Source organism: Ailuropoda melanoleuca, chromosome 11 (assembly GCF_002007445.2).
Source record: "Ailuropoda melanoleuca isolate Jingjing chromosome 11, ASM200744v2, whole genome shotgun sequence".
Lineage (NCBI taxonomy): Eukaryota > Metazoa > Chordata > Mammalia > Carnivora > Ursidae > Ailuropoda > Ailuropoda melanoleuca.
Genome location: NC_048228.1, coordinates 106,337,555 through 106,354,570, shown reverse-complemented (window position 1 = coordinate 106,354,570; position 17,016 = coordinate 106,337,555). Strand labels below are relative to the sequence as shown.

General features: G+C 49.2%; 1 protein-coding gene across 2 annotated transcripts in view; it reads right to left on the bottom strand.

The window, feature by feature from the left end:
- Window positions 1-17,016, bottom strand: part of TBC1D14 (TBC1 domain family member 14) — a 103,761-nt gene that overhangs the window by 58,015 nt on the left and 28,730 nt on the right. The window contains exon 1 of one of the 2 annotated variants that reach the window (XM_019807040.2): window positions 7,325-7,481. The exons of the other annotated variant lie outside the window; for it this stretch is intronic. Coding sequence (XP_019662599.1) covers window positions 7,325-7,464 — 140 coding nt within the window. The 5' untranslated portion in view covers window positions 7,465-7,481. Of the gene's footprint in view, window positions 1-7,324; window positions 7,482-17,016 lie in introns of those variants that run through there. 2 annotated transcript variants of the gene reach the window in all.

Here is a 17,016-nt window from a genome sequence, read left to right as displayed (position 1 = left end):
CTGTGGTTATGATAGAACCTATTTCAGAAAGCACTTCACAGGCCAAGGCAATTCTATACTAGCCTTTGTAAGAAATAAACTCCGAGCTGTCCCCAGGCCCAACCTGTTTAACATCTAACGTTTAGCCATTGGTGGAAGACATGCAATTCAAACCGAACTAAAACCCCAGGCGCCCAGAAGGGCACTAAGAGCTTGGGCAGCCAGAACTTGGTTCATTAACGGTTTGCATTTTGCTAAAGAGGCATTGCCTCTGGAGAAGAGAACGAGGCACAAGGAACAGAAGGCGAGGAACCCAAATGCAGCTGGAAGGGGAGGGGCCAGGAGTGAGGCATCCACCCCGACCCCCTTCTGGAGAGATGCTGGTGGGCCGCTGAGGGTCTAGAGGAGTAAGGACTAGGGTAGAGAACCGCACAGAAGCGACTGGGAGATGTGTGATCCGGGAGACGGGCTGGAACTGTGGTGCTAGTCACAGAGACGGTCAGCAGGAGAAGCAGCAGGAGAAACAGAAACCTTGCTTTCTCCATCCCCTGCTAAGGCTCTGTTAAGTCTGTACAAATGTAGTACGGAGAGAACTTATCAAAAATCATGATACATGATAGGCCACAACTTATTTTTTTTTAAGGATTTTATTTATTTATTTGACAGAGAGAGAAACAGTCATCGAGAGAGGGAGCACAGGCAGGGACAATGGGAGAGGAAGAAGCAGGCTCCCAGCAGAGCAGGGAGCCCGATGTGGGGCTCGATCCCAGAACGCTGGGATCACGCCCTGAGCCGAAGGCAGACGCTTAACGACTGAGCCACCCAGGCGCCCCTTCATCAACTATTTCAAATCCCCCCCTATTTCGGGAAGTCCTCGAATCTGCCCTGGTTCTGCAAAGCCTTCCCTGACGGGCTGCCGCCAGCCCAACCCCTGGGCCTCAGCTCCCACAGCAGCTATTTCCACAACACCCACCGTGTTAGTTTGCACTCGTTGGAGGGACACTGTCCCCTCTCCTCTCCGTACACCTCTCCCTTGGGGTGGGGTTGCCAGGAGGGCAGAGTCCCCTCTGCATCCCCAGAATCCTACCCAGCATGCAGCAGGTGCTCCATACCTGTTTGCTGGCAAATGGAGTAGCCGCCACATGTGTTCGCAGGGGATGCAGGTGCAGAGCTATGAGGCGGCGGAACGGGACTTCAGCCCCACCCAGCCACACTGGCAAGCAAACCCACCTGGCACCTGATCTACACGCACCTCACCTGGGAGTAGGCATGGCTTTCCTCCTGCCCATCCCTCTCCTTCTGTGATGCCCGCTCAGATCCACCCTCCGCAGCTGGCAGGGCTAGTAATGAAGGGAAGCACCTGAGGACTCTTCCAAAGACGTCCCCTAAGAGGCAGATGATGGCGTTACAATCCTTCATGAGCCTTCCCCCAGGAGCACCCCGCAGGCAGGAGGCTCTCTCGACAACCCACCAGGCCACATTCATCCAGGGAATTGTTCTGAGGGCCTCAACTATATGGAACAACAAAAGAGGCTGTCTTATTTGCTCAGAAACCTTCCATCTCTCCTCAGGTTGGCTCCAAAGCTCTCACCTGATTTGGCAAGGGTCTGGCCCCACTCCCCAGCCCTCTTCCTTGTGTCTTTTTGGGACCTATGCACATTGGGCCTGCAGACAGCTTGTCCCACCCCACATGTGCCTACCCCACCTTTCTTCAGGAGTCCCTCAGGCACAGGACCATGACCCATCAAGCCCTGGGCCCCTGCAGAACTCCCCTGCATCTGCCACGACGCCCCAGAAATCTCCTCCACACAGCGGGCAGGACCGTCTTCTGAAAGCACAGATGGAGCCCACCAGCCCTGTCCCCCAAATCCCATCAATGGCTTCCCCGTTTCTGGTACCACCACACGTGCCGTTCCCCCACCCACAATGTGCTCCCGATCACAGGCACATTTCGAGGAGCAAAGGAGGTGATGGGCCTCGCAGGCCTGCCAGGCTGCCTCACATGCACACTCGGTTCACGGAACAGTCGCTGTTGTCCCCATCACCATGTGAGGGCTTCTCCACTAGGGGACTGACTGACACTCAATCCCCTTCAGCTGAGCCGGTGCTCTGCACTCTGAAGGCATCAGAGGAACCTGGGGGGCAGAAGTCAGGCTTATGGGAATGGTGGGCTGAAGGAAGGTGACCCAGCAGGCGCTGGCCCCCATCAGGGATCTGTTGATAAGGCCTATCCGGGTGCATTTTACAACAATGCTGAAGAGGCCCTGGGAAATACACTTTGGGGTGGCTGAGAACTAAGCCACACCCAACTACAAGGATAAAGAATAATCCTCACATCCTGTGGGGGCCAAAGACCCTTGGGCAGGAAAAGGGAGTCAGGGTTTCACTGGGGCCCTTACCCCTGGCTTGCAAAATAATTCTCTTCATTTCAATAGGTAACAACTTAGAGGAAGAGATATGGGACACCAATGACAAAGTAATGCTAAAAATAATGGCATGTTCATTTCTGCCCACCAGCTCTCCTGCGAGCTGTGGGGCGCCAGGCCACAAGTAAAGTGCCTCATCACAATCAGCAGCAAGATCAGGCACAGGCACATTTAACCGGACTAAATGGCCCTCAGGACCCAGTCCTCACCAAGAACAGTCGAGCACGGGTTTGCACAGACCCTGACCACAGCTCCCCTTCCCCCGCCTCCTCCACACTGTAAGCCACAGGCTTGTCCAGTGCACCCCCATAGGCAGGAAATACAGAGAAGGCTGACAAGGGGCCAAGTGGGGCTGAGGGAGTGAGGAAACATACAACCCGGAGACCTCAACACCCCTCACCTCGGACAAAAGGGTCAGGCCTACGCCACCCAGGACGGGGCCACCAGCCACATGTGCTGCTGAACGCATGAAACACGTGCACGTCATCCTGCCCAAATATGCCAGCCAGAACAAAATGTCACAAAAGGGGGCGCCTAGGTGGCTCAGTCAGTTAACCATCTGCCTTCAGCTCAGGTCATTATCTCAGGGTCCTGGGATCGAGCCCCATGTCAGGCTCCCTGCTCAGTAGGAGTCTTTTCCCTCTGTCCCTCACCCTACTCATACTCTCTCTTTCTCACTCCCTCTCAAATAAATAAATACATCTTTAAAAAAGAAATAAATAAATAAAAATAAGAAATAAAAATGTCACAAAAAGACTGAAAACAATGCAAGGGTTCATGACACCTTCATATGCAGCATTAAGATGGGTCGGGCACTTTCTCGAAAGACTATGAGCTACGTGTTGTTAAAGGAGAAAAGCAAGGCGCGTAGAGTGTAAAGCACAGACTACCCCTGGGAGAAGGCAGAAACGGTGTTCACTGCTTCCGCAACGGGCTACCAGGGGACACGGGGCACAGGAAATTTTTCACCATATGCTCTATTGTACTTTATGGATTTTGTACCATGCAACTGTATCACCTATTGAAAAAAGTTAATAAACAAAAAAGCCATTGCTAAATTAAGAATTTCTTCCAATAAGAAACGAAGTGAGGGGTGCCTGGCCGGCTTAGTCAGTGGAGCGTGTGACTTTTGATCTCAGGGTTGTGTGAGTCCCACTCTGGGTGTAGAGATTACTTAAAAAAATAAATAAATTGGGACGCTTGGGAGGTACAGTCAGTTGGGCATCTGACTCTTGGTTTTGGCTCAGGTCATGATCTCGGGATCGAGAGACTGAGCCCTGTGTCAGGGTCCGTGCTCAGTGTAGAGTCCGCTTCAGAGTCTCTCTCCCTCTCTGTCCCTCCCCTGCTCGCGCTCTCTCAAATAAATCACAAATAAAGTGCTTCTGCACCGCTCCCACCCTCATCTTTCAAATCAGTGTAAGACTTCATCAAACCCCAAAACAATGCCCGACTTTTCTAGAAGCCCCTAACAATGCTAGGTGGTGAGCTCCAGGAGTCTCTGCTGTGTCAGGTGGAAAGTGCCTTATACAAGCAAAAAGCCGAAGAGAAAATGAAAATGTTCAGCTCTACTGGTATAAAAAAATAAAACCTCTTGGGAGAGAGGAAGTGAAAAGCTATGGAGAGCCACACCTGTGAAGGCATCCGGGTGCTCAGCCCCGGTGGCTTCCACAACAGCTCTGCTGCGGCGAGGGCCGCCCACACGGTGCTTCAGGCCACTGAGCTGGGAGCAGGGGCAGCGTGAGACCCAGGACAGCGCGCCAAGGAAAATCACCTACAAGCTATGCAAGTTCCCAAGATCGCCCACCAGGGACTCAAACCCAGGCCCTTACAGGCCTCCCCAGCAGTGCCCCCTCCTCCCAGACAGATGAGACCGGTGCGCCGCCAGCCTCCAGAAGAGCACAGAGCCAGCACTGTGGTTGACCGGGCAGCGCACACATGTTCCCGCCCCCTCCCAAACCACCTACGAGCACGGCTGCAAGGACCCGGCGGGGGGGGGGGGGGGGAAAGAACGGTAAAAAGGCAACGATGACCAAGTGGCCCCAGGCTCCTTGCGGTCCCCTCACAGTGCCGTAGCCACATGCAGCTTCACGCAGGGCAGAAGGGCGGTCTTCCTAGTGAGCGGCCCCTCAATCTGAACCTGCGGCATTCCAATCAGGACTTCCCATCCCACCCCCACACACACGGGAGCAGCGGCGGCCCTGGGCCTCCTGTTCTTCATCTGTAAACGGAGAGAACAATCTTCCTGGGGCCACTGTGAGGCTGACGCAAAAGGGCACACAAACCACCAGGGCCAGTGTGTGCGCAGGGGCACCAGGAGAGAGGACACGCCAGTAGCCTGTGTTTTCTGCCTACACAGTGCTTTCCAGTTTGAAATATTTGTCAACATTTTGTGTTGATCCAGAAATCACAGAGAAACCTGGCTCTCTGGCTTCTCCTGAAGGGTGGCAAGACCTGGCCCCATGGGCATATGCTCCTGCACGACCACAAGCTGGAGCTAAGCCGCAGCTCCTGGGTGGGCCACGCTCCACCTGGTCCCTCTGCTGCCCCCGCGTCAGTGTACCTGCCACTGCAGCGTGCCCCCCAGCTGGCTGCACGGCCAGATCCGAGTTTTAGGGGGCCTTGAAGCTTATTCACTTTGGGGAATCCTCTTTTTTTTTTTTTAAAGACTTTATTTATTTATTTGCGACTGAGAGCACAAGCGAGAGAGCACAAGCTGGGCAAGCAGCAGGCAGAGGGAGAGGGAGAAGCAGGCTCCTGCTGAACAGGGAGCCAGACGTGGGACTCCATCCCAGGACCCCGAAATCATGACCTGAGCCGAAGGCAGCCACTTCACCAACTGAGCCCCCAGGCGCCCCGGGGAATCCTCTTAAAGTAGAAAATAACATTTAATTATGAACACAAAATTAGGCACAAGTAAGGAGTCCTGAAGGCTAAGCACCACTAACATCACAATTCCAACACAGTTGTGTTTTGACTTTTGAAACCAAACCACGTGCTTCCATGTAAGGACACTCCAGCAAGGACTTCCACCCAAAGCTCTATCTCTCCATCTTTCGACAAGAGACAGTAGAGTCCGAGGATGGGCCCCCTTTCTTCTTAGAGGCTGTGGGGTTGAGGTTGTTACTTTCAGCCCCGCTCCCACTAACTTCACTTCCAGACATGACTGAAGTCAAAATAGGGTGATTCCAGGCGCAATCTAAAATGCTAGCTGACAACAAACGATCAGGTGCTGGATCTGGGTCCCTGCACCAGTGGATGTCAAGGGTAAGCACTTAGAGAAGCGCCCTACAGAGCACACGCGCTCCAGAGCACTCAAGTTGAGAATGACCAACTTGTTACTTTCTGTGCCTTCATCACCAGAATGTAAAGCCCACGACGTGTGAATTCTGTCTCTTCTATTTACTGTAGTACCTCGAGGGTCTAGAACAGTTCCTGGCATATAGAAAAACACATGTATTGAATGCATGCTTTTTGGAGGAATTTCCAGAACTATCACATAAGAATTACTCCTGTCCATTTAAAATAGAGGAAGCCAGGATTCAGAGAGGTTGGGGAGTCTCGCCCAGAGACACACAGCTAAGCAACGCAGAACCAAGACGTGGACCCAAGGATGCGAGGCTACCTGGCAGCTGGCGGCACCGGCCCAGAAGGCAGAGGGAGCTGGAGTGGAAGGACGCCACCCTCCCTGACCCAGCGGAGCAGATTCCACGAGCCACAGACACTCATCAGATTTCTCAAAATTCCTCTCAGAATCTTGGAAAATAAACCTCCAATGTCCTCCTCCTTCAAGACTGTACATTTGAACTCTTGTTTATAATTCAGTAATCATCCCCGGGGCTTCCGGTTCTTTCCCTCCTTTGTCTCATTGACAAATAAGACATTCCTAAACTCATTTCAAAGTCATCAGAAATACTCTAACACATGTAGCACTCAGCTCCCAGGAGAACAGATGGGCATCTTCTCCACCATTTTCTGACCCACACTCACCACCTTTCACAGAGCACCTGTCAGAGGCCTCGTACTACACCAGGCACGTCACATGTACTCCACGTGAGAGGCGGAACTTAGCACAGAAGCCCTTGCTGGCATGTCACATGGAAGCGCCACCCAGGTGTGAGCCCTGCCAGAGAGGTACTAGAGTCGACAAGGCAGAGATGGGAAACGGAGTCTTGGTAAGGTCCAGGAATTTGCTCTGAAGGGACATATAAATCCTGGCCCTCCTCTGGGGAGGAGAGAAGGCAAAAATCTTGAATGATTCCTCTAAGGTCTATTTCTTAGGTATTTTTTCCAGATCTCCACCCCTCAAAAACTGGCACACTCCACTGCCACATACGCTACCCGGGGCCTCTGACTCTGCTCTGAAAACCCCAGGGGAAGAGGCCAGCCCACTCAACTGGCACAGAAACACAAAACACAAAACCGCATTCTACAAAGCCAGCCTCCTGCGCGACAAAACCCCCTCCCCTGCAGGAAATAGGAGGTGAGACACACGCTGAAGGTGTTACTGCTGTGAGCAAACAGCGGGCTCAAAATTCCTATCTCCATGCACAATTAAAAGTACCCAAGAGCTAGAAACACTTGGTGTCTCTCTTCCTTCAGAAAATGTTACCCAAGTAGTAGCTGATGCTTAAAAACCTGATCCCTAAAAATAGAGGTAACAGTCAACACAAGGGAGTGCAGTGAGCGTCAGACACCACCGTAACCACACGCAGGCCCCGAGAGCTCCTGGCACGCAAGGACCCTCGCTGGAGACAAGGGACCACACCCCGTTTAAACTGAGCAATACCCAAAGAAACAACTTTGCCCCAGGGGGACGGGGGATGGCTACATCATACGAAAACCTACACACACGGCAAAAACCAAGCTCCAGGTAGGCCTCCAATTACTAAAGCAACAAAGGCAAGACTGCAACCACAAACCTGTCCATGAACAGGAGAGCCGGGGAGACCGCCATGGTGTCTACCACAGCCACGCAGCTCTGAAAGGCCAGCAGCAGAAGCGCGTACTCTCCCTGGGCCACATTCCTGGAGCCGGGACCACAGTCCCGGGGAGGCACCATGGGCACCCTTCGGGGCCCTGCTCCACAGTCTGGAAGGTGAAGGCACGCGGGACAGGGCGGACCAGCTGGAAAGGCAGAGGGTGGGGCGGGCAGGGTTCCGACTCCTAACTAGTCACAGGGAGGGAGGAGGGCGGGCAGTCTGGGAAGCCAAACCTGTGTGACCGGGTTCCCGGGTTCCCAGCACAGCTCTTCCCTCACATCTCTGCAGGGACCCCGAGCCATGCCTTGGCAGCCAGGGTGGGCTACCTAGCCACGAAACCTACAGGCACTTCTGACTGAGGAATAAATTACAATCCCAGCTGGCACAACGTCTCCTGTGTGCCAGACATCACGCTTTGTGAAGAATCGGGTATGTAGGTGAGTCCCAAACATTGTCACATAAATCCCTGGCAAAAACTTGCATTAGAACCATCACTCGAGGATTCTCCCACCTTTATGACTTCAAGTACCGCTAAGTATTAAAAAAGGACAAGATCTAACTAACAACTTCAAGGTCAACAAAAATGACCTAACGTAAAACCACAAGAAATTCCTCTAGGTCGGCTCTCCCTAGGGTGTCACTAGGGCACCATTCAGTCATGTCAACAATTAGCCTGCGGTAAAACAATCCTCCACACGCCCAAGCCAGGGTGCTCTGTGTGTTTGTGTGTTCACAACGGCACAGGAAACGTCTGAGTACAGAAAGTCAGTAGGTGGCCATCTCTGGCAGGAGGAGATGGTGAGGGCCGAAGAGAGAAATTCTACTTTTACTTTACAAATTTCCATACTGCTAAAAAACAAAACAAAATAAAGCAAAAGAGCATGTATTACTTCCGCAATCCAAAAGAAAAAAGAAGACAATCAAACATGAGAGACAACACAGCACAGGAACGGGCTCTGGGACTGGTGAACAGCAGGCCGGCCCCAGCGCAGCTGCTGGCGGACAGGTGCTGACTAATGAATGTCCTCTGGCACCACAGATCCCAAAGTGGGGTATCTGGACTAGAGGCTGCATCACCTGGGAAAGGGCAAGAAACACAAATTCTTGAGCCCTGCCCAGACCAACTGAATCAAACTAGGGGGTAAGGCCAGCAGGCTCTGAATGAGCCCTCCAGGTGGCTCTGATGTTCACTCGGCTTTGAGAAGGCCTGTACCGACCAAATGTATGCACTCTTAATTCCTGCTACCCGGCTTAAAACTTCTTGTCGGTTCCTCCTGCCCGAAGAGTCCTGGTCTGACACAGCAGCGGCTCCGAGCGGGGGAGTGGGGTTCGGAGTTCGGGACCACGCAGGCAGCAGGCAGCGGCTGTAGGGACGCAGCAGGCAGGCCGTCCCACCCCTCGCCCCCCTCATCATCACCCTCTCAGACATGCCACGCTGGCCACCTGCAGCTTCATGTGCCTGCGTCTCTCCAAATTCTTCCTCAACCTGCAGTATTCAGGTTTTATCCATTACATCTCAGCAAAAAAAAATCCAAAAATATCTATATTTTAAAAACCCACAAAGAATACTCTGATCCAAATGGCCTCACTGGTGAATTCTTCCAAATCTTTAAGGAAGAAATGGACAAACTCTTTCAGAGAACAAACCTCTTACTCCTCCCCTCAAACCCCAAGGAAATGTATTAGGTCATTCGATAAAAACATTTACAGGCATTATTCACCAAGAAAATACGTCATTCAACTAGGACTTTTTGATGCCCCTACAAGGATCATTTGACATTGTGTGCATGTGTGTGTCTGTATTTTAAAAATTCCCCTGTGAAGCCTTTTTTATAATTTTTTAAGGTTCATGCACAATAGGGGAGTCTGAGTGGCTCAGTCAGTTAAGCGTCTGACTCTTGATCTCAGCTCAGGTCTTGATCTCAGTGTTGTGATTTCGAGCCCCACACTGGGCTCCACACTGGGCATGGAGCCTACTTTTAAAAATTTTTAAAATACAAACATAAATAAATAAAATTCATATACAATAAAATTGAGTTATTTGGTGTACGGTTCTATAAGTTGGTTCTATAAGTTGGTTCATTCAACCACCAGAGAAAAATCTTATAGAAACTTTGAGAAACAGAAAGCAGAACACTCAACCCATTTTAGAAAGCCAGCATAATTCTGATACCAAAACCTGATGAGGACATTAAAAGGAAGGAAAATTACAGACCACACACTTATGAATACAGATAGAAAATACATAAAATATTAGCAAACCAAATCCAATAATAGGTCTAAAAGGATGATATATCACAAACGAGTTGGGAGTTTTTCCAAGAATACAAAGTTAGCTTACTTAACATTAGAAAAATACGGTGTTATTTACTACACAAAATAAAAGAGAAAACACATATAATCATCAATAGATGCAGGGAAAAAAGCATTTGATAAAATGCAACACAGTCATGATTATTTTTAAATCATAAAACCAGGAATCAAAGGGAAATTTCTTAATCTGATAAAAGATATCTAATAAAAAGTAAGGTGTCTCATAAGAGGGATCCCACAGCAAACACCACCCTCAATGCGGAAACGGTACAAGCTCTCCCAGAGACTGGGACCCAGACAAGGATTTCTGCCAACACCACTTCAATGCAGCACTGTCTGGGAGTTTCCGGCTACGCAATAAGGCAAGAAAACGAAATCAAAGGTGTAAGAACTGGAAGAAGTAAAGCTCATCCACCGACAACATATCTTCTATAAAGAAAATCCAAAAGAATCCACAGATAAATTATGAGAATAACTGAATTTAGCAAGATCCCAGGATTCAAGTTCTATACACAAAATTAACTGCATTTCCAGCAAACATTTATAGAATGGCATCTGTAAAACCATCAGAAATTAACAATTATCTTGGAATAAATTTAATGAAAAACACAGAAGACCTTTATAAAGAAACTATAAAGTATTGGGGAGAAATTAAAGAAAACCTAAATAAATGGAAGAAAATACCATATTCAGAGATCAGAAGTCTTCATATAATAAAAAATGATCAACAGAGTCAATGTAATTGCAAAAAAAGGCACAGATTTTCTCGTGGTAACTGCCAAGCTGATTTCAAAATTTATATGGACATGAAAAGTACCTAGAATAGTCAAAATAATCCTAAAGAAGTAGAAGGGCTCACTCTATGAGATACCAAAACCTATTATATAAACGATGATTAGTGAAAAATAGAACACATATGGTCACCTGATTTATTTCAAAGATTCAGTGAGCAGGCTGATCTTTACAGTAAACAAACATTAACCACTACCTCACACTATACAGAAAATTAATTCCGATGGATCACGGATATAGTTGGCAAAACAAAGTTCCGAAAAAGAGAACGAAGAATTTCTTAAACAGGACACAAAAGGCACTAACCACAAAAAGAAAAGATTCTAAAAAAACTAATATTCATTACAATTAAAAACTTCTGTTCGTTAAGAAAAAAAAATATTAAGACAATGAAAAGATAAGCCTTAGTGTCGACTCTATTTGCAATACGTCCACCTCACAAAGGTCTCCTCCTGAACAGATAAAGTGTGCCTACAAGTCAGTGAGGCCACCGTGGATACTCTACCAGATCCCAAATGGTCAATAAAATTTGAAAAAAAATGCACCAAATCATTAGTCATCAGGGAAATGCAAACGAAAACCAAATACCTTTTACCCTATCTATCACCGAATGGCTGAAACAAAAACGAAAGCTAACGAATTTTGGAAAGGACGTACCCCACGCAGAATCCCTGCACAACCACTGTGTCGCCCGAGCGCCCCAGAAACCACCCGGCAGCGTCGACCAGAGCCGGCTAAGCAACGCTCCCCCTCCGGGGTCTGTGCACCACAACGCGCGTGCAAGAGTAGTGTGATCAGCGCTCTCCCGAGCCGTCAAAACCAAGGCAAGTCACGTGCCCCAGTGGAGAACACAGACTGGTGCAAGTGTAGCCCCGAAACACACACAATGAAAGTAAATGAGCACTGCCATCGAGGACCAGCCAGGTGAATGTCCCCAGAAGGTGAGCAAAGCCAGCCAGACACAAAAGTATACGCTGTATGACTCCAGTTACCTCAAGTTAAAACATACCAACACTAATCTACAGTGACAGAAGTTTGAACAGTGGTCGCTCTTGGGGAGTGAGGTCCTGACAGGGAAGGCCCGGACGGAGACTTCTGGGGTGTGGCTTGACCCTCTAGAGACCAGCGCGTGAGTGTGCTTCCTTTGTACACGAGACTCTGCGTTCCCTTCGGTCACCACCAGCTCCGCTCATCCACTCCTCCCAGCCTCGCCGGCTGACACGCCCCTCCCCACCGCGTCCCTCCTCCATGCTCCCAGAGCACCCTTACACTCATCTTGGCCAGAGGACTGGGGAACCCTGTTTTAGTCATCACCTCCCACTGAGCTGGGCGGCGGGGAAGGCACGGCCTCCTTGGCCTTGGTATCCCCAGGGCCTGGCATAAAATCTGGACAGTAGGCCCCACTGGTAACTCATTAACTAATCCTGGCCGCCACCGAGTGTGTGCCTCTCACTGCTAAGTCACCAAGGCCAAACCAACACCCGGTACTCTCCTGCGCCACCGCCACCTCCTTGAGACCTCCTTCAATGGCTCTCCGACAGTCAAACACAAAGGCCGCGGTTACATGGGGACGTGTTCTCTAACGTCAGTTTAGGAGAGAAAAGGCAGGGTGAAAATGCCTATAAGGGGAAAAATACAAATTTAGTTTTAAGAAGGAAAAAAGAGTTGCGAGTTAACGACAGCCTGTTAGCTCACAAAACAGGAGCCGCCTGGGACCTCGAGATGGTTAAGAGATGGGATGAATGGCTGCATCCTTCCCATTTTAGGAACCTCAAGGAGTAAGATCTGACCTAAGGTGCAGATGATACTCGTGGGATTTAGTGTCAGGCAGACCAGGGCTCAAAGGCCAGCTTCATGGCAAGCTGTCTGACTTTGGGTAAGAAAGGAACCGCCGCTCAGTTTTCCCCCCTGCAGAACAGTCACCGCCCCTCAGTTACCGGGTTTGGGACCGTACAGCGCACTTATTAACCCACTAAGGGGAGTTTATTCACCACACAGAGCCAAGTGTCTCACCTCATTTAACCCTAATCCCATTCATACACACTATTTTTTTCATTCAACAAATACATATTGAGCACCAACTACGTCCTGGGCACCAAGTACACGGAATGCTGTCACTGATGACCAGACACAGGCCCTTGTCCTCGAGGGGCTCACACAGGATTTTCCTTATCTTAAAGACGGGGAAATTCAGAGCTATCCTCTTGCCTAAGGTCACGAGGTAAATCAAAGGGCTCGGATTTGGCCTTAGATCTGTACCTTTCGCTGGTGGTTCTCAACCCTGCTGCATGCTAGAACGACCTGGGGAGCTTTTAAAAAATTCCTAATGCCCAAGTCCTCCCCCAAATAAACTAAAACTCATCTCCAAGGGTAGGGCCTGGACACTAATTTCTTTTTTCAGTTTTCAGGACAATTCTATTGTGCAGAAAAAGTGCCAAGAACTTTGCTCTTTAACTAATAAACGTTTCCCTTCCTTGTTTCTTTAGTTGCTACTTTAATCTGTACAAATTTGAGATTAACTCCTTTCCGGCAGCTTCCGTGAACAGTGAATTACTACCTTTTAGATTTTGCTTTAAACTACTCCAACAATTGTACGTACTCACTAAAGCAAAACCACACTGTGAGAACCTGCCTTACCATGTGAGCTCTTCTAGTATCTTCCAGTCTCCTCTTTCCACTGATCCAGGCAGTGGGGAAATTCCTAACCCAGGAGTGTGCCCTCTCCATCCACTGCAGCAAATCTAGGCCGTGCTCCCGGAAGCCAGCAGATCCCTGTCTTCTCAAATATGGAAAATGCCTAGCCCAGAGCACGACACAAAGCAGGCCCTCCCTGTGTGGAATAAAAAAGCCACTCTTACATGCGGGTCCAGGAATAAGAATGCATACCGCACAAGTGCACAGACCCATGCCACGTTCTGCTAATGTTCCAGTGCCGATCAGGAACACGAGCAGGGCATGAGCTGGGGATCAGGGATGACTCACACTCAGACTCTGTCCTTGAGGGGCTCACGGTCACCCCAAGACATACAAAACTAGACTACAGCAGAGCCACAGGAGAGTAGGCCCAGAGAGCATGCCCCTGAAGGAGGTGCCCTCTGTCCTGGAGATGCCAGGAAGGCTTCAGAGAAGAGGCGTCAGTGAGACCGGGCCTTTAACATGTGCAGAAATGGGCCAAGGCGACATGGGGCAGAGGGGAGGGAGGCATCTCAGACAAAGGCAGGGAAGTGTGGGCCAGCAGTGCTGGGCTCAGGGTCAGTCTCATGAGCCCAAGCAAGGGTGCAGGAGGAGGAGAGGAGAAAACCACAGGCATCTCTTTATTCTGTAGACCGGAGTCCCTAGGAGGACAAATCTTCCCCAACACCAATTCACATTAACCTGCGGTCAGAGCCATGACAGATTCTAACCGTCCCTCAGCCCTCTTTGAGACCATACTCATTCATAAAACAGAGGCCGGATTTTCATTGCCAGTAAAATTGCACCATGGTCAGAGAGCTCCAGGGGGTTCACCATCCATGACCACGGGAGAGGGCAGACCAGGGGTTGGGACGGTGGTCATGGAAACAGGGAGCACTTCTGGGATTCCGTCCCAGGAAATCATGGAAATAGCAGATAACAGACGCTGGCACGCACACAGGTAATTTTATCATCCAAAAGCAGGAACAAAATCCATTTCCTTATTGTTGGACCAGTAAATGATTCACAGGACAGAATACCACAAAAACATTAATAAACGTGTGAACAATTTCTAATTACATGGGGAAATGTCTTCTAGAAGTAAAAAGGAGGAAACCAAACTGTAGAACAGCACACATTTTTAGGTTCAAGATTCGTAAAAAGTCTTTAAGGAAATACATTAGGAGGGAAAAACTGGTAATAGGTATAAAAGTGGAAAGGGCAAAAATAGAATGATGAACATAAACCAAAATTTTCCTGTGTATTGTGTATTTCTAAACAAAGAGAAGCTTTAAGAAAACATGTTATGGGCACCTGTGTGGCTCAGTCCTTGAGCGTCTGCCTTTGGCTCCAGGCCTGATCCCAAGGTCCTGAGATCAAGCCCCGCGTCGGGCTCCCTGNAGGAAGGGAAGCAAGGAAAGGAAAGAAAGGAAAGAAAGGAAAGAAAGGAGGAAGGAAGGAAGGAAGGAAGGAAGAAAAAGAAAGAAAGAAAGAAAAAGAAAGAAAGAAAGAAAGAAAGAAAGAAAGAAAGAAAGAAAGAAAGAAAGAAAGAAAACAAACATGTTAGGGGCGCCTGGGTAGCGCAGCAGTTAAGCGTCTGCCTTCGGCTCAGGGCGTGATCCCGGTGTTAGGGGATCGAGCCCCACATCAGGCTCCTCTGCTGGGAGCTTGCTTCTTCCTCTCCCACTCCCCCTGCTTGTGTTCCCTCTCTCGCTGGCTGTCTCTATCTCTATCAAATAAATAAATAAAATCTTTAAAAAAAAAAAAAAGAAAAGAAAAAGAAAATATGTTTAAAAAAAAAGTTTATCGTCCTTAAAAAAAAAACAAAACCCAAAAAACAAAAACACCAAAAATCTCTCAGAAGAACCTTCCAGCTTTGCAGACGCCACAGGTATGGCTACAGCACAAAATGGAAGCTGGACGTCTGAGAGGTGGGCAGGGGTGGGTCCAGGGTGCTCCTTATGCCACGCCAAGTACTTTGGAATTTCTCCCACAAGTGGTGGGAACTACCGTTTAGGCAAGAGAATAAAAATGCATTCAACTCATCAAGTTCAGGCATTTAATCCTCATGAAAAAGGAGAGAGGGGAATGGGGGTCAAAAAAAAAAAAAAAAGATCCTGAAAGTGGCCCAGGCTCCCAGTTGTTGCCAAACCCACTTCCTCACTGTGCTGGGCACTGGTCCCATTTCCCAACCTCCCTTCCAGGTGGACTTGGCCATGGGACCAAGTTCCAACTGCCAGCCAGGCCCCGAATCCTCCCCCCCAACCCCTACCGGAGCGCTCCCTTCCGTGGCTTGATATAGAGGAGCCGCAGAACTCAGGGCGCAATAGCCAGAGCCACGAGACGCAAGACTTTGGAAGAGTGGGAGCTGCACATGCACTTCCATCGCGCCTGTGCCGCCATGGAGACTTCAAGTGTGTTAACACAGCTAACAGTGGCACAAGTAAACACATGTTCGTGTCTTCCCCACGGACTCTGACCACCACTCAATTTCTTCTGCTTTAAAAATAAAAATACCTGTTTTCGAAGGAACTTCTAAAACGAATAAAACCTGCTTATTCTGGGGTAAAGACTCCTCAGGTGCTAGGATGAGGGCTGACCCAGCAGCCGGTGTCCCCGTACACCGGGCCTCTCGGCCGCTTCTCCCTCCCCAGGCCAGGCCCCCTCCACCTCTGCACCACTTTCCCCGTATCTCCCCTCCTGGTGGGAAATAGGTCTCACACCGAAATCTGAAACCTAAAAGAAATGAGGACCGAGATCCAAACCTAGTTTCCCAAGTCCTGCAGACATGTGCTGTTCCCCTAACACCATGTACACAGAGCCTGGACTGGAAAAGCCTCTGGCTGGAAGCAAAGGGGACTTAACAGGAAAACTGGACCGTTGCAGGCCCCAAACGGCTATTAGGCAAATCTGGATGACTCATCACTCTTGCATTTACAGAACCTTACAGGAATCCTAAGATAAACCACAACTACTCACAACAAAGAATCAGCAAAACTGAAATCACAACAACTCTCGGTTACAAACAACTCTCGGTTACAAACGCAGCTCACTTCACATCAACAGGAACGAGCGGATTTGATGTGGCAATCTGGTAGGTATGACAGGAACGAGCAGATTTGATGTGGCAATCTGGTAGGTATGTGTGCACACAAAAAATACAGAAGGCACAGGAGAATTTCATGTTCCCACTGCCAAATATTCAGTGTCCCACAAATAAAATATATCCATAAACACTTTAGAACAGGCGCTGATAGGTAGAAAATAGAACAAGATAGCTTTAATTGTTCTGTTACTCGGTGAACGTTTTCTAAGTAGAACAGATTCCACACCCACTGGGCAAAGGAAGGTCAATGCTCGAGCAGGAAGCAGCCGATGGCGAGAGACCTGCTTTGTAGGAATGGGGCAGCCTGTGGGTTTCTCCAAACCTCACAGACTGCTAATCTCCCACGGTGTCCTGCATTTCCTAAAGCATCACCCCTCCCAGGCTGGCCATAACATCACCAAGGACAGATAGAAAGCAGACTGGCAAAGTATCTAGACACAGAAATCTGGGAGTTCTCATAAAGACCCAGTGTACGATTTCCCAAGAGTGCCAGTGCACGGAGTGCATACACTCAGAAAGCCGAATGAATCTTGCACCGAACAAATACATTCTCCTTTCCCCCACTCCCCAAAACTATCTTGCTTACAGGTGTGAAATTCCTTTTTTTTTTTTTAAGATTTTATTTATTTATTTGACAGAGATAGAGACAGCCAGCGAGACAGAGAGGGAACACAAGCAGGGGGAGTGGGAGAGGAAGAAACAGGCTCATAGCAGAGGAGCCTGATGTGGGGCTCAATCCCATAACGCC